Source organism: Chiloscyllium punctatum, chromosome 5, assembly GCF_047496795.1.
Source record: "Chiloscyllium punctatum isolate Juve2018m chromosome 5, sChiPun1.3, whole genome shotgun sequence".
Taxonomy (NCBI): Eukaryota; Metazoa; Chordata; class Chondrichthyes; order Orectolobiformes; family Hemiscylliidae; genus Chiloscyllium; species Chiloscyllium punctatum.
In genome coordinates this window covers 31,246,194-31,268,887 of record NC_092743.1, presented here as the reverse complement: position 1 = coordinate 31,268,887, position 22,694 = coordinate 31,246,194, and the positions used below count along the sequence as shown (strand labels likewise).

General features: G+C 38.9%; 1 protein-coding gene across 4 annotated transcripts in view; it reads right to left on the bottom strand.

The window, feature by feature from the left end:
- The window catches only part of zfat (zinc finger and AT hook domain containing), a 236,288-nt gene that overhangs the window by 89,196 nt on the left and 124,398 nt on the right, over positions 1–22,694 (bottom strand). For 3 of the 4 annotated variants that reach the window (XM_072569983.1, XM_072569982.1, XM_072569984.1), the window contains 3 exons: positions 16,789–17,052; positions 10,288–10,452; positions 7,166–7,319 (listed from right to left, as the gene is read on the bottom strand). In XM_072569983.1, coding sequence (XP_072426084.1) covers positions 7,166–7,319; positions 10,288–10,452; positions 16,789–17,052 — 583 coding nt within the window. The remainder of the gene's footprint in view (positions 1–7,165; positions 7,320–10,287; positions 10,453–16,788; positions 17,053–22,694) is intronic. The other variant, XM_072569985.1, reaches the window with a different exon arrangement.

The following is a 22,694-nucleotide window of genomic DNA, read 5'->3' as shown; positions in this document are numbered from 1 at the left end:
CTTCAGAGTTCTCAATCACAGTGGACTGTGAATGTTCAGTATTGAGTATATTCAAGACAGAGATCAATAGCTTTACAGGTAATAAAGATATCAAAGGATGTGGACATAATACAGAAAAATGTCATTAATGTAGAACCTGGCAACAATTGAGCTGAATGGTAGAACAGGTTTGATGGACCAAATGCCTGCTCCCATATTTTATGTTGCTAACTAATGTTCTGAAATGATGACAACCAAATTCACATATATTGGTCTCACATTCTAAGAATGCACTGCAGTGGTGGAAGGTTAACCTTTTGAATGTTGAGGTTGCTAGAAACTCTGATATCTGGCAATTACTTAATAAACTACTTTCCCACATTGGATAACAGAAATAAAAAAAGCCACTTGAATACACAACAGTATTCAGCCTCAGAAACTACTTACCAAATTACTTTAACAGATTTGTTCTGGCAGCACGCATTATTCATGGCAGCCTAAATTTTACAAAGGCACCACCAAAACAGTAATCTAATTCCAATCAGAAAATTTAGACGAACAATTTTTGACTTTGATCACGCACAAGTCAGAAAGTTTCAGAAATAGTCATGATTCTACATCTGTTGACAGAACCAGCAATTAATTGTAGTTAATTAGGCAAATTATAGTTCAGCAGATAACAATTTATCCTACTGTCCAAACAATTTTCTGATTGTAATTAGATTACTGTTTTGGTGGTGCCTTTGTAAAATTTAGGCTGCCATGAATAATGCGTGCTGCCAGAACAAATCTGTTAAAGTAATTTGGTAAGTAGTTTCTGAGGCTGAATACTGTTCTGTATTCAAGTCCAAACAAGACTGAAAGTTGTTTCCAAGCCAATGCTCTAAACTTTGGAAGACCAAGAAAATAGACTCAGAATCACTAGTCAAATTACAACTTAGTGATAGATCATGTCGTGAGTAGAAAGTAAAAATGCAAATCATCAAAATAAAAGCAGAATGCATTAGAAACTGAAGTTAAATTAGAAATTGATCTTGTTTCTCCTTTGTGGCACAAGTGTCAAGTTCATCATCTGAAGCTTTTGCTCGAGTTTTCATAGGCATGTAAGTAATTGTTAAGGCCAATTAAGGGTTGGAAAACTTTGATGCAAGTAGGACGGAATACCATGACTAACTGTTTTGAAATAAGTTATTGGAAGCTAATAGAAATGACAGAAAACCAGTAGGCTTCCCATTAAGGAAGAAAAGTTAAATGTTTCATTGTTTGATCATTATAAATCATTAGAGAAACATTGTGGAAGAGGGATTTGGGAGTGTAGTTATTTTTAGTATGGAGTACTTGCCACATTAGAGTCACTGTCTTAATTCCCACAGGAGATATTCCTTTGCATCTTTTCAAACCATCCTGGTAAGGAGGAATCACCAAAGTCCAGTTAACATAAAATTGCATAGAATATTCTATTTCCTTTTGGGCTGCTAGCATAGAATAAAAGGGACAATGATAGCATAGATACGAAGTTGACTGAGTAATGAGAAACAGAATAGTGAAAATCTTTCACACTTGGGGAAGATATACAGTAGGGTTTCCAAAAGGTTGGTACTAGAACCATTGCTTCTCTCAGTGTGGATTACACTTGGTGCATACAGAACAATTTCTAAAGTTACAGATGACACACTACTTGCAAATATTCTGTAATGTGAGAAGAATAAGGATAAACCTAAAAAGGATAGATAGGTGAACATGTGGCGGATTAAAGTTAAAGCAGTAAAATGTGAATTGAGGCAAGGAGGAACAAAAAAAGGCTCTGTAAATTAGAAGACTTGTGCACAAAATATTGAGGTAGAGAAGGTTGTAAAAGTGATGAAAAGGGAATGCTGGATTTTGAAATAGGGGCAACAAAGTTGAAAACCAAGGAAATTACGAAGAACTTTTTTAAAATACTGTTGCAAAGAAGAGTCATTGGTCTCAAAATGTTAACTCTGTTTCTCTCTCCAAAGGTGCTGCCAAACCGGAGATTTTCAAAAATTTTTGTTTGTATTCAGATCTTCACTATTTTCAGCATTTTGCTTTTATAAAATACTGGCTTGGCCTTAACAAACTGATTGAAAAATTGATTCAATTCTCCACACTGCACTTTAGAAAGGCTTTAATGGGGGTCCAGAAAAGAGTTTCAAGGGATGAATGACTTTAGATAATTGTAAATATTTGAGACATTTAGGTTCATCTGCTTAGAGGAGAAAAGTTGAGAGGAGGTTAGGGATGTTCAAAACGATGACGGGGCTGGAGGGATTAGACAAAGGGAAACTGTTCTCATTAGCAGGAGGGACAACAACGTAAAAAACACAAATTTACAAGCAAACTAAATTGTTCTTGTCGGCAGCTAACATGAACTTAGCCCTCTTCCGCAATGTAATCATTCTACAGTTCTTGTACTTGTTTTCTTTCCTTTTGAAAGCATTCCAACTGTGTTTCTGATTTCCACATTTCAATAGGTGTATACTAGCCTTCAACAATTGTCAACCTGGACAACTCAACTCCCTTCCTCCTCCACAGTTTCTATCTGTCAACATTAAGAGAAAAAAAACAGAAGGAAAAAAATCACAAGAAGAAATTGCTCTATGCAGTATGTTCTTATGTATTGTAATATTGAAGGGTTCTACTCGGCACTGGAAACGCAATACTTAATAACAAGAAATTTGCAGCTAAAAATTAACAGAATAGGAGCGTGGAACTACTGGATAAATCTTTAAAGAGCTGGCACATGCATAATAGGACACTTGGCCTCTTCCTGTGTTATGTGTTTCTAAATTATGATTGCACTTTGTTCTAAAGTAAATAACTTTATCCTTATCCAGTGATAGCCACATTCTACAGAATGGGTTTAATAAGGACAATTTTAACCAACCCAAACAGAAATTGAAAATCAGGTGTAATGCTGGTTTTGCACTTTGCCTTTAAATGGAATAGGATTGACAATGAAATTCCTTCCCTTTCAGCAGCTTGGGTGTACCAAGTTTGCAATGGCTGCAGCAGTTCATGAAGCTGACCCAGCACCATCTCCAAGAACAATTAGGGTTGGGTAAGAAACATCAGCCTTGTTAGATTTGTCCACATTCTCCGAACAAATGAAAAAAACAAAGCATTGGATGTGGTGTAAAGAAAATTCTTCAATTCTATGAAATTGCGAGAAGATTTCTGCCAAATTGTTAGATTATTATTGCCTTACTGTAATTTTGTGTTCTCAGCTGTACAACTTACTATTCCTCTACAAATCTGAATGTGCAACTCTGTTCCTTCACCCAACTCCAATACACAAATTGCAAAGATTTAAAATTTCTCCAAACACATGCGTAACCTCATTAAATTCCTTCTGAAAGTCAATATATGTAGACACTCCTCTATTATTCTATCCTCTAGAAATTTAACTGGATTGGTCGGACATAACTTTCCATTTATAAAGCCATGGTATTCCATGTTCAGTGCGTAATAGCCAATAATTTAGCCTTAAATTATAGTAACTTGTTCAAAATCTTTAAATCTCCTCCGTTCTTTCAAACCTCACCCCTAACATTTCTCAAATGATTGAGTAGTATTTATAATTATCCAATAAAAAAAATTTCTAAATCTACAGCACTTTGGAAAATTATGATGTATCTTCCAACTTTTTAAAATAAATTTCCATTTTTTTTTACATTACCAATTTCTCCTAATAAATCCACATTGTTCCTCCCAATGACATTTTATTCATATTCCCTTGAACCAGGTGCTTTTTGCTTTCATACTCTACTAAAAACAATTTATCTATCATCTGATAAATTGCAAATGATTCATCACACGTTTCTTAAGACAAAGACCAGGTTCTTCCAAGGTATTTGACTGACGAAGAAACATTCAAATAGGAATAAATTTTGTGATTCTCTTCTGCACCATTTCCAAAATACCGAGTATCTTCTTTGGTAAGGATCAAAACTGAACACTATATTCTAAGAAAGGCTTAATCATGGGCTTATACAGGATGGAATTTGCATGGCCTGCAAATGGCCTGTATCATATAAAAAACCTTACACTATTTGAATCACACCATGGGAGGTGGTGAAATCTGGATTCAATAAAAATCTAGAATTAAAAGCTATCCTAATGTGACCATGTAACATCTATTGATGAAACCCCATCAATGTTGCAAAAGTCTTCTAGAGAAGAAAATCTGCCACCTTTATTTATATGGGTTTGGCCTAAGGGTAGACTCTCTTTTCCTGCCCTCTGAGCAATTAGGAATGGGAAGGAAACGATAACGGAACCAGCAACAACCACATTCATGAACAAAAAAAACAAATGTATTCTGCTTTGTAACAATGTACTAAATTTTATTATTAGTATTCTACCATACTGTACAGTGACAATGGTTTCATTGATTAATCACAATGAACTGTTTTTATCAGTTTTTCTTGATTCACTCTTGAACATGGGCGTCATTGTCTGGCCAGCATTTATTGCCAATTATCCTTGAGAAGGTGGTGATGAACTGCCTTGCACAATGGTTGATGCACAATGCCATTAGAGAGGGAGTTTGACCCAGCAACAGTGAAGGAATAGCAAAATGTTTCCAAGTCAAGATGGTGTTTGATTTGGAGGGGAACTTGCAAATTACCATGCATCTGGTGCCCTCATTCTTCGAAGTAGAAGTAGTTGTGGGTTTGAATGGTGCTGTCTAAGGACGTTTGGCAAACTTCTGCAGTGCATCTTGTAGATAGTACAAATTGCTGCTAATGGTGAGGGATTGGATATGGTACCAAGCAAGTGGGCTGCTTTGTCCTAAATAGTGTCAAGTTTCTTGAGTATTATTGAGGCTGCACTCAATCATGCATGTGAGGACTATGTCATTACATTACCAATTTCTCCTAATAAATCCACATTGTTCCTCCCAATGACATTTGTACCTGATTTGTACCTTGTAAATGCTGGACAGGCTTTGGGGAGTTACTCGCCTCAATATTCATAGCCTCTGACCTGCTGTTGTAGCCACTATGTTTATGTAATGAGTTTGGTTGAGGTTATGGTCAACGGGAATCCCAAGGATGTTGATAGTGGAAATTCCAATGATGGTAACACCATTGAATATCAAGGAGTGGTGGTTAGATTGTCCCTTATGAAAATCATCATAAACTGGCATTTGTGTGGTGTGAATGTTACTTGCCACTTGTAAACGCAAACCTGGATATTGTCAGATCTTGTTGCATATGAAACGGACTGCTTCAGTAACTGAGGAGTTGCAAATGGTGCTGAACTTTGTGCAATCATTAGCGAATATCTGACCTTACGATGGCGGGAATGTCATTAATGAAGCAGTTGAAGGTGCTTGGGCCTCGGACACTACCTTGAGGAACTCTTGCAGAGATGTCCTGGAGATGAGATGACAGACTTCCAACAATCACAATCATCTTCCTATGCATCAAGTAGGACTCCAATCAGCAGTGATGTTGCCCCTTGACAACCATTGATTCCAGTTTTGGTAGGGCTCTTTGATGCCACACTAGGTTGAATGAGGCCATGATGTCATGGGCTGTCACTCTCAACTCACCTCTGAAATTCAGCTCTTTTATCCATGTTTGAACCAATGCTATAATGAGGGCAGGAGCTGAGTGGCCATTGTGAAAGCCAAACTGGGTGTAACTGAGCAGGCTTTTGCTAATCAGGATTCTTGATAACTGCTTAATAGCACTGTTGATGACACCTTCCATCACTTTACTGATGATCGAGATTAGACCACTGGGGCGATAATTGACCAGGTTGGATTTGTCCTGCTTTCTGTGCACAAGACTGACGTGGGCGTACAATTTTTCACATTGTAAGATAGATGTCAATGTTGTAACTGTATTGGAAGAGCTTGGCTCGGGGAGCAGTAAGTTCTGAAGCACAAATCATTGAAATCATTCACCCAGAGTACATTTTGCTCTCTTGCCACCCTCAGTGCTTTCTCAAAGAGTTGTTCAACATGGAGGAATACTGATTCATCTGCCGAGTTTTTTTAGATTACATTACATTACATAGATTAGATTACATTTCAGTGTGGAAACAGGCCCTTCGGCCCAACAAGTCCACACCAACCCGCCGAAGCACAACCCACCCATAACCCTACATTTACCCCTTACCTAACACTACGGGCAATTTAGCATGGCCAATTCACCTGACCTGCACATCTTTGGACTGTGGGAGGAAACCGCAGCACCCGGAGGAAGCCCATGCAGACACGGGGAGAACCTGCAAACTGCACATAGTCAGTTGCCTGAGGCGGGAATTGAACCCGGGTCTCTGGCGCTGTGAGGCAACAGTGCTAACTGCTGTGCCACCGTGCCGCCCACAAGTTAGTATACAACAGATGATACTAACATGATACAAGAAAAACCCCATCAGAAAAGAGCTTTGGGAAGCACAAGTACAAAATCACCTGTTCCTCCCAAGCATTTACAATTTTCACATGTCATATTTCAAAGTACAAATATAGTGTAACTCAAAATACGCATTAATTTGTATCAATACTACCTGATACCAGTGTTACCTTAGGGAATATATTTTGGAAACCTGTACGTTCAACTGACAACTTCAAGAAAGAAAAAGATTTACATTTATATAGCATTTTTGAAGACCATCAGACATCTCCAAGAACTCTATAGCCAATGCAGTTACTGATGCATTGCAAAAAAAAAGCACAGAAATGCCTATAAATAGCACTATGCTAATGACTGAAGAAAGCCAAGATATCCTCTTCTTTGAAATAGTGCCATGGGATCTTTTACATCCAGCAGAGTAGCAAATAGGGACTTGTTTTAACATCTCATCCAAAAGACCACACTTCTAAAAGTGTAGCACATGCACTCGTGAGCCAATCTGGTGATTTGCTCAAGCACTAATGGAACTTGAACTCACATCTTGTGACTCAAAACTAAGAACATTTTCTACTGAACTGCAACAGAAACATCAACAGGATCACACAGATTCTTTTTCTAAACCCTGATGCCCATCAATAGTCAAGTAAACCGATTGCTGATTGCACAGCTATCTTGTCTGTGCTCCTTCCTGGTTACTTTGCACCCACCTGCAGTGGTGGGGGTAATAATAAGGACATAAATTAGTTGAAGCAAAAGATTCTGTATCATCCAAAGCTATTTTTTTCTGTGCGCAGACACACCTGAAAGAATTCTGAGGCAGTTCCAATGGTGCCTGCTGGATAGCATATTCCTGATAACCCTTGCGTAGAGATGAATCTTGGCTAATAGCTTCCGGATCAGCTGCTGGTATTTCCTCAGCTGGTGTGGCCTCTACAGGAATAATCTTTGTGGCACCTAAGGTACACAAACAGAATATTTCAAGTCATCATAAAGTCTAGCACGCACAAAGTTTGGCAAAAATAACATTTTATTTAGATGTAAACATTTAGATGTCTTTCAAACAGACTGATCAACATCTGAAATTAGATTGGTCTGAGATATTGGTCTTTAAATTTGAGATGCCCTGGGTTTCGGGATGGGTCTGATTTGAAAGTGAGTGGGCCACTCAGAAGAAGTAAACTCAATGCATCGTTATTTGCTTTTGAAAATCAGCCACTTAATTCCATGCAACGTCCAGGTTTCCAGTTCAATCAGTCATGGAAAGTATGATTTGGACATATATGAATTGATCACAACTCTAGTATTTAAAGTTGTAAGAGCTGGAGCTAGCCAGAAGAAAAGTATCAGAAAGGAGTTCAGATACAGAAAGATGCAGTTTCACTGTCACTTCCTTAGATATACTTTTTGGGTCTGTAAGTAGATGGAGAGAAATGCACTTCTGTAGTGACATGAGCTAAAAACCAACAGTTGAGGCCATGAAGGCATAATCAAAGGTCTTGGGAGGAAGTCAATAATAGAATTATTTAGCATGCTTCTGGATTGAATGCAGAAAAGGTTATAATCACATTAATAGGTGATCAAAAGATGACCATTGTGGCATAGTCATTACATTTTGCAGAGTACATCACCCACCCCACCGGTTTTGCTTTATCAATCCTACTTCACCCTATCAGTTCTCTGACGTCAACTTGTTGTAAGGAGAATTTTGGATTAGATACAGCACTGGTGGAGGATCTGCAGCTATCGTGGCTGTGTTAGTTTTCTAAAAATCAACTAATTCCATTCCCACCCACACCTTATCCATATAGCTCTATAAAATTTCTTGCTTCAGTGTATATATCCAATCTCCTGAAAACACCAAGTGTATCTGGCACCATTAGTGCATTCTAAACAATCAGGCACAACAATGCTTTCCTTAGCATAACCACTGGAAAAAGAATCAATCACCTTAAATTGGTGTCTTCAATCTCTTGGTTCCTGGACTCCCTTTAGAACAGTGCCTTTTATTTTACGTTGCATCCACTTGCTATTACTACCAAGTTCATATAACTACATTCAATTTTATCTGCCACATGATAATCATTTCATCAGCCTATCTTCACTTCAAGTGTATTATTAGCCTCCTCTCTGTTCATAATATTTCCAGGTTTTTGTGCCATGTTGAATGATATGAATTGTTCCATGATATGAATTGACAATTCATATCCAATTAATTAGAATAGACCAAGGAAAGGGGTGGTCCCAGTAAGATTTTGGAAGAGAACCAAAGATATAACTTTCTACAAACCAAAACAAAAAAACATTAGTATTCTATTTCCTGTCATTCAGCCAAAGTCATACTTATATTGTTACAGCCCCTTTTATTCCACAGATTTCAACTTTGCTGTCAATTTAATATTTGGCTGTTTATCAAATACATTTTACATCACATCAATCACACTAACCTAATCAATCATCTCTGTTAACTCATTGAAAATCTCATCAACTTAATTAAGCATGTTCAAGGTTTGTGTAAAGATTTATAACTCGGGTGCCGGTTGCAGTTATGGGTATGTTCGCTGAGCTGGTAATTTGGTTCGCAGACTTTTCATCCTCTTTCTAGAGGACATCCTCAGTGCTATGCAGCCTCCTGTGAAGTGCTGCTGTACTGTGTCAGTTGGAATTTATTTGGTTTTGTTCCAGCTGCTTCCAGTAGTCGATTCCAGTTGTTCGTTGGTATATTGGGTTGAGGTCAATGTGTCTATTGATGGAGTCAGTGGATGAGTGTCAAGCTTCTAGGAATTTTCTGGTTGTCCTCTGGCTTATCCTATTATTGTTGTGCTGTCCCAGTCAAATTTGTGGTTTTTGTTATCTATATGTATAGACCACTGCAACGAACAACCACAACTGGAAGCAGCAGGAACTGGAAGCACCTAGAAAGGGGACAAAACATCCGCAAACCAAATTAATTAAACATGGTTTACCTTCAGCAGAGAAAAGAGGGGGTGGGTGTTATGAAGGTGTAGGGGTACTATACCTTTAAGAGAGTTGAAAAGCTAGCAGAACTACCTGACACAGGATGAAGTGTTCTGAACAAGGTAACAATGTAACGTTTGGTCGAACAGCTACAGTAGCTGAGTTGCTATGAAACAAAAACAAATTCAAATTCATCCTGTATAAATTATGCTCCAAGATACCAAACTCCAATCAAGGCTGAATTTAGTATTTTGACAATATTAAAACCAGTGAAATGATCCAATGTTTTGGGATAAAAATATCAGATATTTTGAATAGTCAGCCATAGCGGCAAAGGACAGCAACACCAACTAGAGAGACTACTTGTATAAAAATCTGCTCTCTTAAAGGTACCTAAATCTATCAAAAACTTATAAAGCAGAATCCTTGAGACAAAGAAAAGAAGACAGAGGAAAGTCTACAGAGGAAACTCTGCAAAGCTGACTGGCTTTGAAACATGATTATATTTATTTTGCAAATCGTAATCAGGATTTTTTTTAATCAGACTGGTATTGTAGAGAGGGAGGTAAAAGATAGGTTTAAGAGAAATGAGTTGTCAATGGTTGTTAGTTAATATTCTCTGTTAGACTTAAAATGAAAGTACAGTTGTTAATTTTTACCTTTAATAGTGACTTTTGGGACAATTCTTTGTCCCTCGAATTTTAACAGATTACAGCATGGGGTGAATCTTTTCTGTGCTGCCAGTTTAAATTAGCAGAGGGGTTTAGCATGCATCATAACAATGGGGAATGAAATATTTCTGCATCTACCATTACATTAAAGCTTTACTTTGACTGGTTGTAGCATAGGTTACCTTAAAGGACTTCCACAAAACAATTGCAACTGTACTGAAAAGTTCATTTAGTGAAGGTCAAGCATTTTAAAAGGAGAAAAGGCAGTAAATAAATAAAAGCTTATCACTACTCACCTGGAATAGCTTCATGTGCTGCAAGAACCACACTGACAATTGGCTTCTTTCCTCCTGAATTTTGATCAAGATCCTTAAATGTCAAATTCTCATTCTTTTGTAAGCGTGGCCTTTTCATTGACCTTTCTCTTTCATCATCCAACTCCACTTCAGGATCTGTTTTGTCTACAGAGAGAAACAGAGCTCCATTGCAATACTGATGTACTATCATTTATCCTTAATCCTGTCCCAATCCAGTACAATTAACTTTGATTGCATTTCAAAACCAATTAGCACTATAAAAGAATAACGCAAAGTATCATTGTGCCGTGGAGAGTATGATCAACATATTATATTCTCAATCTTAGCTATACGATCTGAAGACCTCTCTTGGAATACAGGAGTTGCTTTCACATCTCAGGTTATCATTGTGCTGTCTCCTTCATATTTTAATCTTTTACTTATCTCCTTCCAGTTCATGGTTTTACCTTTATTTCTCAACACCTAACGGATAAACGTCATTGAAACTCGATAGAGAAATAAGATATGGCCCAAGGAAGAAATGGAGAGTTTCTGACAATGATCCTGATTCTAGAATATTTTTAAGTATCTGTTGACACTGTTTGATATGGCGAAATGACTTTTTCAAGAATCTGGTGAATTGTCTCAGATGTTGTGATGGACTTTGTCACACCACAACTGTCAAAATGTGAGTAGCTTTCAGAGCAGGTTTTTGGGTAAAAGTTGGTCTGAAGGTCTTCAGTGGGATAGAAGTTCCTCATAAGATTACTTATTTATTTGGCTATTTAGTTACAAAACATCAATCAAGTAGGTAAAAGCTTCAAGGAAGAATCACATCATTGCAATAACATTGAATTAATGTTGCATGTCAGAGAAATGTTTTCTCATTTCACTCTTCAGCGCTGTTTTCAGACTTCCTTTCCTCTTCTCCTGAAAATCCTCATAACCTAAAGATATGAATCCTCAGATTTAGAAGTTATTTTAGAATTTCAGTAGTGTAATTTTGGCCCATTGACGAACTCATTATTTTTTGTTATTCCTTCATAAGTGTTGCTTTTATTGGCTTGGCCAGTGTTTATTGTCCAAGCCTAATTGCCCTCAAGAAGATGGCGGTGAGTTATTTTCTTGAACCACTGGAATCCATGCGGCATACCTACAGTACTGTAGGAATGGAGTTCCAAGATCTTGATCCACGCACAGTGAAAGAACCATGATATAGTCAGAATAGTTTGTGGCTTGGATTGGCATTTGCAGCTAGTGATATTCCCATGCATCTGCTGCTCTGTTCTTCTAATTAGTAGAGGTCACAGATTTTGAACATGCTGCCAAGGAACCTTTTGGTGAGTGCTAAAAGGTTTTTTTTGAGTGTTATTGGAGCCAAATCCACTTAGGCAATGGGAAATATTCCATCATCACTTCTGACTTACACCTTGTAGATGGTGGACAGGCAGAAACGGAGTCACTTGCTGCAAGATTCGAGTCTCTGACTTGCTTTTGTCGCCACAGCATTATGGCTCATTCTCATTATGGCTTGTGATCACAAGTATGTGGAGTAATTTTATTTATTTGTTCATGAGTGGTCAGCGTTCCCAAAATAGGGATAGAATGATCAGGCACTCAGTCAATCCTCAGTCCCCAGCCTGATCACAGCTGCCTCAACCCAAGCCCAGAAGGCTCCCTTAATTCCTAGTTCTAATTATTGGGCCCTGATATACCCCAAATTCTGTGGCCTGGAGATCCCTGGCCGGGAAAGCATTTATTGCCCAATCCTAATTGCAGTTGTGGTTCTGTTCGCTGAGCTGGGAATTTGTGTTGCAGACGTTTCGTCCCCTGTCTAGGTGACATCCTCAGTGCTTTGGAGCCTCCTGTGAAGTGCTTCTGTGATCTTTTCTCCAGCATTTGTAGTGGTTTGAATCTGCCGCTTCCGGTTGTCAGTTCCAGCTCTCCGTTGCAGTGGCTGGTATATTGGGTCCAGATCAATGTGCTTATTGATTGAATTTGTGGATGAGTGCCATGCCTCTAGGAATTCCCTGGCTGTTCTCCGTTTGGCTTGTCCTATAATAGTAGTGTTGTCCCAGTCGAATTCATGTTGCTTGTCATCTGTGTGTGTGGCTACTAAGGATAGCTGGTCGTGTCGTTTCGTGGCTAGTTGGTGTTCATGGATGCGGATCGTTAGCTGTCTTCCTGTTTTGTGTGTAATGCTTTGTACAGTCCTTGCATGGGATTTTGTACACTACATTGGTTTTGCTCATGCTGGGTATCGGGTCCTTCGTTCTGGTGAGTTGTTGTCTGAGAGTGGCTGTTGGTTTGTGTGCTGTTATGAGTCCGAGTGGTCGCAGTAGTCTGGCTGTCAGTTCGGAAATGCTCTTGATGTATGGTAGTGTGGCTAGTCCTTTGGGTTGTGGCATGTCCTCGTTCCATTGTCTTTCCCTAATGCAACTGTTGAAATTGTGGAGGTATCCGTTTTTTGCGAATACATTGTAGAAGTGTTCTTCTTCCTCTTTTTGCAGTTCTGGTGTGCTGCAGTGTGTTGTGGCCCTTTTGAACAGTGTCTTGATGCAACTTCTTTTGTGTGTGTTGGGGTGGTTGCTTTCGTAGTTCAGGACTTAGTCTGTGTGTGTGGCTTTCCTGTGTACCTTTGTGGTGAATTCTCCGTTAGGTGTTCTCTGTACCATCACGACAAGGAATGGGAGTTGGTTGTCCTTTTCTTCCTCTCTAGTGAATCGGATTCCTGTGAGTGTGGCGTTGACGATCTGGTGTGTGTTCTCTATTTCTGTCATCAACGCCACACTCATAGAAATCCAATTCACTAGAGAGGAAGAAAAGGACAACCAACTCCCATTCCTAGACGTGATGGTACAGAGAACACCTAACAGAGAATTCACCACAAAGGTATACAGGAAAACCACACACACAGACCAAGTCCTAAACTACGAAAGCAACCATCCAAACACACACAAAAGAAGTTGCATCAAGACACTATTCAAAAGGGCCACAACACACTGCAGTACACCAGAACTGCAAAAAGAGGAAGAAGAACACCTATACAATGTATTCGCCAAAAACGGATACCTGTGCAATTTCATCAACAGATGCCTAAGGGAAAGACAACGGAACGAGGACATGCCACAACCCAAAGGACTAGCCACACTACCATACATCAAGAGCATTTCCGAACTGACAGCCAGACTATTGCGACCACTAGGACTCATAACAGCACACAAACCAACAGCCACTCTCAGACAACAACTCACCAGAACGAAGGACCCGATACCCAGCATGAGCAAAACCAATGTAGTGTACAAAATCCCATGCAAGGACTGTACAAAGCATTACACACAAAACAGGAAGACAGCTAACGATCCGCATCCATGAACACCAACTAGCCACGAAACGACACGACCAGCTGTCCTTAGTAGCTGCACACGCAGCTGACAAGCAACATGAATTCGACTGGGACAACACTACTATTATAGGACAAGCCAAACAGAGAACAGCCAGGGAATTCCTAGAGGCATGGCACTCATCCACAGATTCAATCAATAAGCACATTGATCTGGACCCAATATACCAGCCACTGCAATGGACAGCTGGAACTGACAACTGGAAGCGGCAGATTCAAACCACTACAAATGCCGGAGAAAAGATCACAGAAGCGCTTCACAGGAGGCTCCCAAGCAATGAGGATGGCACCTAGACAGGGGACGAAACGTCTGCAACACAAATTCCCAGCTCAGCGAACAGAACCACAACAACGAGCACCCGAGCTACAATTCTCACAAACTTCAATCCTAATTGCCCTAGGGATGCCATTAAACATCATGGGGAAATAGTTAGCTTTTCTCTTTTTGGAGATACTCATTGCCTGGTACTTGTGTGGTACAAATGGCACTAGCCACTTATCAGCTCAAGCCTGGATGTTGTCTAAAATTTAACATACATGGACACAGACTATTTCAATATCTAAAGAGTCACAAATGGTGCTGACCATTGCACAATATCAGTGAACACTCCACTCTGGAATTACAATGAAGATCTGGCCATTGTTGATGTAGCTGAAGATGGTTGGGTCAAAGATATTACCTTAAGGAACTCCTGAATTGATGTTTGTAGACTTAGATGATTGACTCTAATAATTTCAACCATCTTCCTCTGTGGTAGATATAACTCCAACTAGCAAAGAGTTTCTCCATGAATCCCATGGACTGCAGTTTTTCTTGAGGTCCTTCATGCCATACTCAGTCAAATGCTGTCTTAGTGTCAAGTGCAATCATGTTCACCTCACCCCTAAACTTCAGCTCAAAGATTAATGATTGTTTACAGAATAAGGCGATTCGATCAAATGCGTGAGCATTGGTCAACATAAATCTGATTACACTAATCTCCTTTTCCAACTCTTGGCTAATAATCTCTCAAGTAGAGTAGGGTAACACAAGTGAATATCAAAACTGTTTAATTTTAGAAGAGTTTTATACTCCTATAATTCTCTGGGTGAAAAGAATTCTCTTCAACTCTCCTCTTAGCCTTCTACCTGTTATCTTAAATCTGCACCCCCTGATTATTGACCTCTCTACGAATAAAAAAAAGTCTTCCCACCCACCATATCTATGCCCCTCCTAATTCCATACACCTCCATCAGATCCTTCCTTTTGTCTCTGCTTAGACCAAAGCTGTATTTAGGTCAGGTGATGAGTAGGCCTGCCAGACACAAACTGAGTGTCAGAGATTGTCCTGATTGCAACTTAGTGTCTGAAATATTCTGTATGGATTACGCCTTCAAGAGAGACTATAATATGCCATATTTGAAGGGGATCAAGGAATTTCAGAAAGGCCACTTCAAAGTGAGAGATGCAACACAAAAACTTGCATTCTCACTAATCATCTCATCCCATTCCAGCAGAAATCAAATAATTCAACACTGACCCATTTAAAACCTGGTGTCATCCTGGTCTATATTGCTTTTCTCAACTAGCTTGTATTTTTACCAGTAGTATAGTAGAAATGATGAAAACTCTCCCCCAGTGACTTAAGTTAAGTATTTTAATCGAAGTATTTAAAGTATTTGGTGCAGAAATATCTTAGATATATCCACAAATTATGCAGTATTAGATCATTTCAAATAAGATATAAAGTATTGATGTTACAACTGACCCTAGCAACCATGCCTTAAAGACAGAAAAGAAAATCATTCATATTTTTACTATTGTAAGATTATTGCTTGAGTACTGTGGCCAGGAAAGCATCAGGCTGCTTTTAACGCCCCTGCAGTCAGTGATCACTCCAAATGCAGCTCACCTACTTAAGCAGCACAAATGCTAGATAATTTGCAATGCCAGTAGCACTCCAAAGGTAAATCTCAAAAAAAATGATGAGGTACATAGAGGGGAACACAACAATTTACTGCCTCGTTCTTCATAACCCAATTTCTTCAGAGAACATAGAACATTACAGTGCAGTACAGGCCCTTCGATGTTGCGCCAACCTGTGGAACCAATCTGAAGCCCATCTAACCTACACATTCCATTCTTGTCCATATGCCTATCCAATGACCATTTAAATGCCCTTAAAGTTGGCGAGTCTACTACTGTTGCAGGCAGTGCATTCCACACCTCTACTACTCTCTGAGTAAAGAAACTACCTCTGACATCTGGCTTTTATCTATCACCCCTCAATTTAAATCTATGCCCCCTCTTGCTAGCCATTGCCATCCGAGAAAAAAAGGCTCTCACTGTCCAACTCTCTGATTATCTTATTTTTTCTTAATTAAGTCACCTCTCAACCTTCTTATCTCAGACGAAAACAAGTCCCTCAAGTCCTTCAGCCTTTCCTTGTAAGACCATACCCAGCAACATCCTAGTAAATCTTCTCTAAACCCTTTCCAAAGTTTCCACATTCTTCCTGTAATGCAGTGACCAGAACTGTATGCAAGAACAAATCTTTGCCAGAGCTTGAAATAAAAAGATGGCCCCTGATTTATGTATTTTAGTTTTAACACCTACTTTTTAAAGTGGCAGCAATGGCTTGACCATACTTCAAATTGGACTTGCCTCAAAATTCTTTGGGCTGCATAAAGCTTGCGTCCAAAACTGGGCGTGTGGCACCCATTTAACTCTCAATAGATGACACTATGAAGCTCAAAATATTAGCCCACTATCTCAGGCATACCATCAAAGAATGATCATAAAGTAAAAATCAAATACATGGTATCAAATATCTCTTGTTATAGAGAGGTAAGATGTTGTATAGTTTGAGGGGCACCACTCTTAATCAAGCATGGGCAAAAACAAGCAGGCAGCTCTCAATGAACTACCACATTGAACCTGTGCCACTGACGTCATTCCAAACCACACCTCAAATTGTTTCACCTCCACTCCCGATACATAAACAACATATATAATTCAAATCATATCCAACAGAAAAATAAAGTACTATCCCAATCTTCAAAAGTAGAAAAATACAATACTGAATGCAGTGTAATGTTTGGTAATGAATAGCTATTACCATCTTCTGCTTCTTCTTCTTCTTCTCCATCATCCTTCAGAACAACAAAGCAGCGATGTTTCTGCAGCTGTCTCCTGTTCGAGAATTTCCGACTGCATTTCCTACAGTCCAAGCTATCAGACTCCTCCAATTCCTCCTCTTCTTGGTCAAGTTTATTCTCTGCACTCAGATTGCAATTGCCAGCTTCTCCTAATTCCTCTGCTTCAGTGTAGAATTTTTTCTTTGAACCTTTGGGTCTTCCCCTTTTCCTTTTCACAGCTGATGCTTAAGTTAAAACAGAATTACAAGATAGGCAATCAGAATTGTCCATAATTACTGAGATTGCAACTGATATTTCCATATTATAGTGAACAAAGGTGCAATATCAGAGAGACAGACAGTTATTCTTATAAATCCCTATTCCAATTTAGGATAAAAATTGCAACTACGGTAGCCAGTGCAGACATGGAACTATTTGCCACCTCACTTAAGATTTTTAACTCTGTGGCCTCAATCACATTTATCATGTACTTATAAATTTTGACTATTTCAGTTTTAACTTAGTCACTAAAGGTAAGGTAAAGTTGCCATTGTCCTACTTAACTATAGGTTGTTCTCTTATTACAGAATGATGACTAATGGCGGTTTAACCTGAGAGTCACCATGTGTCAGGTATGGGGAGAAGTTGAGAAGGGTCATTCAGGTCATTCAGTGTGGGATTTGATTCCATGCTGTTGGCATCACTCTGCATGACAAATGACCTCTATGACACTCCAAATATGGGAGCAAGGTATCTTCATCCTTCACAAGTAGCAACACTTACTTCTTTTACCAGCATTTAAAAACTAGAAAGAATATCCCCATTCTCCATTTTAACACTGTAATTCCACAATTTTCCCCTCACTTATCATCTTTCTTCCATTCCTTATGATTGTCCTCAATCTTATTTGCTGTTTCTTGTAAGTTTAGGTTCAATCTCATTGTTTATCAAGAGTCTTGTGCATTGATCCTTTTTGTCTTAAAGAATATATTGTAGGCAATGGGGTATATGATAATGCCAATTTTTGGTGGTGAGAGTTTTGTCCTTTACTCGACATTGAAGTCAATTTTCCTCTATAGGAAATGTTTTACTCATTTTAGAATTCAGCTCAGAAATACATATTTTACTCAGCTCATAACTTGGCCAAGACAGGCTATTGGCCATGTTGTCAATAAAATGGTGCAGAGGTTTAAGACACACCCACTGTTTAGCAAAGTAAATGCATAGTATATTTATAATTTCAAAATAGGCTGCGTTCCCATAGAAGCTTCTAGCATATTTATTTTTTAAAAAAAGGATACTTAAAATATAGCTAAGATGGTTGACAAGCGATCAGGAAATCTTTGCAACTTCAACAGACTGTCTCAATTTTCCAGAACTTCCTACCTGAACTATCCCAAATAGGAAATTCTACTTTACCAACACCACTTTGTATAAAATAAATCTGGCATTTTTCAAAGTTTACTTCAAACACACAATTAATAAACTTCCAGACTATACACTTTGATTTTTAATTTACCAAAAGACAGCTGACAAGACCAGTTATCCACAAGAAAATTAAACCTAATATGCAGTGATCACTTTAGATTTCCAAATCATTGTGCTTAGTCAATACCAGTATATTCATGTGTTCAAGACCAGCTTGAGATAATGAGCTTTTATATAAAAAAACTCAGAAAATCCTTGGTAGTCTGCAGAACCCAAATAAGGAATGTCAGAGTTATACCTGCCTTTTCAGAACCTATAGGCTTTTTGTAAAATCATTAAATGCCTCCCAGCTTCATTCATAAACTTATTTCATCTGTAAAGAAATCTGACTTGCTGATACAAAATATTTCTTTAACTGCAAGGCCTCAATCACATTTACCATGTACTTAGAAATTTTGACGCTACTTTTAACCTAGTCACTAAAGGTAAGGTCATCTTGTGAGCACCAGGGAGAAACAGAAAGCTTGATTTACAGCTCTGGATCTCAGATTTTTCTAATCAATTGCACAGTGTTTGTTTACACAGATATTAGAAGTTTCAAGTATTTACAGTTTCTGCTATTGTTACTTCCCATGGTCCATTTCTTTAAAAGGGAGAAAGAAAGAAAGTGGAAAGTAATAAATGAATTACTACTGTCACTGCATTACTCATTAGTTTTGGATGGTGAATGGAGGTTGAGTAGGCATGGAAGTTCCTTATCTTGTGGGATTTGAGGAGAGTAGTGGGCATATTTTGGAATCAGGGATGGTGCAGGTAAGCCTGGGCAGTGGATGGAGACATGACCTTCTGAACTTATATTTGAAAAGATTCCTTCATACATATTATGGTTCATGACATCTCTGAGGTATTGTAAGTCACCCTTTGAAATGCCAGACTGACTTCATGAAAATTGTAGCAAAGAAAGAAATATGCCTTATATCCACAACGGAAATGGTTTGGTCAGGAATGCAGGCTAGCAACCTGAAGCAGAATGCAATTGTAACAGGTGCTCCTGAAAATCAGAAACACCAGGAATGGAGAGTCTGGAATCAGGACACCTCCATTTTTTAGAGCTCCTTCCCCCACCCCACCTCAACAGGAGTCATAATTTTGTCCTTGAGGGCTCCTATTGATGTTTTCTTGAGGTTTTAATTTGGGTTTTTGGGGCTACTTTTTCATTCTCACTAATGTATTATTAGGTAATGCAGTCATACGGCACATTTCCAAATTTTCATTTCTCCGAGTCAGCAGAGTTAATGGAGTTTAGAATTGTTCTCTTCATTCCATTCTCTCCTTATAGAAATTTCCCACATCCATGTTATAGCTCTCTACCACCTCCAACTTCTCTCTTACAGGTGGAGCCTGTTGAAGCTACAACTACATCCAATGCCTATGCAGACAAGAAAAGGGTGTAAGTATCAGTGAAATAGTCTGAGTGTACAGAAAATGTCGAGGAGGAAAGCTCATTACAGTGAGTACGTTAAGAGTCTTCATTGAGAAGAAAAGCATTGAAGGGAATACACCAACCGTCGCTCAACCTTTCAAGCACCACGGACTGCACGGACATATCAACCATCCCTGAACCCATCCCAAGTGGAAGTTAGTCTTCCTCAATCATGAGGGAGGAGAAGGAAAATAAGTATAAATTAAATACAGTGCACATTAGAATTTATATTGAACACTCAAGCTACTTGAGAATTTTATTTTGCTGTACAATGATAAGGTACAGTAAAAAGCTTTACGCGGTGAGGCAGGTTGTCTTCCAGACCAGTGGATGTCAACATAACAGTCAGTTCTGTTTCTTGTTTATACTTCAGGTCTGGACCTTGTTACTATCTGACCATCTTATTAGCAGACACGTTTTTTGGCGACCCTGCGACGACGTTTACATTTACTGCGCTTTCGCACTTTTCGTCGCTTGGAACACATCACTGTGCCTGAGCTTCAACGTATGTTACCATTTTGTGGTGTAGTACATATTTATATGATTTACAATACAAACTGATTGTTCTTCACAACGTCAACACCATTGTGACATCATTTAGCGCATTTGTAAAGCAAGTTTCTAAGGCCCAAATATGGCATTTTAAGAGGTATGTAGCACTGATTATGATTTCAGTATGATGCTGCAGCCTTATTAGGAACTAGTATTCATCACTGCCATCGTCTATATCCTCCCTATTTGCAAAAGTTATATTAGGTAAATTAAAAATCTGCAGAAAAAAAAGCAGCCAACCCCATAGGAATGCTAGTACACTGGCAAAGTCTAAGATACAACACTGAACCTCTACAAGTTTACAGGAATTTGCAATTGCAATAATAGATTATTAATTGTATTTGCCATTTTCTCCTTATGAAAGAAACAGAGTTAGCTGATATGTATCCGTTAATGCCCTCAAATTTTCTGGAAAGTCAAAAATGGCAGATCAGATGGGAATTTTCATAGCAGATTGTCTTGATCTTAAAGTTCAACAAAATTTCCTTCAGCAACACATGGAAGCTAACAAAAATCCCCTCATGTCATTTGGTTTTAATGAAAATTCCAAGAGCCGGTTTTTATTTGCAACAACTACTAAAGCATTTTGTTTTCCAAATAAATGTGTATTAAGCATGCTAAACTTACCAATTACACTTAAGGGCCAGAAAATGAAAATGTTCACCAACAAAGAACCGCAGATTCTCATTCAGAGCCTAAATTTCCACAATACACTTATTGCAGCAGTTTGCTATATTCTCAAATCACTTCCCCTAGTGGCAAAGCATGCACATTCTTCACACAATTTAGTTTAGCTGATGTTTGGACCACACCCTTGTTACAATGAAATGTTAAGAACCTCATTATACCACCATCAGTGGCTGCTGCAGCTCTTCACTGAATGGACAAGTGATTTCACCTAGCACTAGCATACATGCAGAGCACTTCAGAGAACATCTCCAGGACACCCGCACCAACCAACCCCACTGCTCCGTAGCCAAACACTTTAACTCCCCCTCCCACTCTGTCAAGGACATGCAGGTCCTGGACTTCCTCCATCAACACTCCCGAAGCATCCGATGCCTGGAGGAAGAACACCTCATCTTCTGCCTTGGGACTCTCCAACCCCACAGCATCAACGTGGATTTCACCAGTTTTCTCATTTCCCGTGCCCCCATCTTATCCCGGTTCCACCTTCCAGCTGTCCTGACCACCCTCCTGACCTTTTCTATCTGTTCATTTTCCTTCCCACCCATTTACTCCACTCTTCTCTCTGACCTATCACCATTACCCTCACCTCCACCTATCTATCGCACTCTCAGCTACCTGTCCCCCTCTCAGATCATAGCCTCATTCCTGATGAAGGGCCTTTGCTCGAAACATCAATTCTCCTGCTTCTCAGATGCTGACTAACCTGGTGTGCTTTTCCAGCACCACACTCTCGACACCAGCCTTTTGTCTACTTAGTCTCATGTTGGAAATTATGTTTCGGAAGAAGACAGTGATTGAACTGATCAGTCATTATCACTTTGGTAGATATTCAACAGAAACCATGGAGAATATTTTAATTTTTTTTGGATTCTCAACCAATGACTGTGGATCGATCAATACATGACAAAACTAGATTTTTTTTTATTGTTTATGGGCCTTGCTGTTTGCATAATTAGCCAATGTATTTCCCTATATTGAAACAAAAAGTACATACCAGACTATTTCAAAAAGTGGGAGACAGTGAGGTCTGCAGATGACGGAGATCAGAGTTGAGAGTGTGTTCCTGGAAAAGCACAGCAGGTCAGGCAGCATCCGAGGAGCAGGAGAATAGGCGTTTCGCGCCGGAGCCCTTCATCAGGCATGTTTGCTGATGAAGGGCTCCAGCCCGAAAAACCATTTTTCTGCTCCTCAGATGCAGCCTGACCTGTTCTGCTTTTCCAGCAACACACTCTCAACTATTTCAAAAAGTACCTAACAGACTATAAGGAGGTTGAACAAGACCTGGAACATGCTTGTGTCATATAAACACCAGTTTTTTCAGATCAAATATATAATACAAAAATAAACTATTCATTTATTAAGCTTCATAGAATTATGTAATATTCACTAGTCTAGTTAGAGAATACATTAATTAACTCTCCTAAACTGCACTATGCCTCAAAATAGCCAATGGTTCTCACGCTTCATTTTAGTGAAGGAAAGATGGAATTTTCCTTTCCCGCCTCCATAGAAACCATCTTCATCAGCCACCATAAATTATGATAACAGTGCCTTCTCCTCCAAAGAATGAATAACTGTAATTGAATGCTTCCCCTGCTTGTTTGATCATTTTAAAGATGCTATTTTAGAACTGCAGCAACCATTAAAGTGCCTTATATTTCTTTCCTGATTATATAGTTCACAACCAAAATTAAACACTTCGATCTTTGTTGTCAGCATCACTGTTGGAGAAAG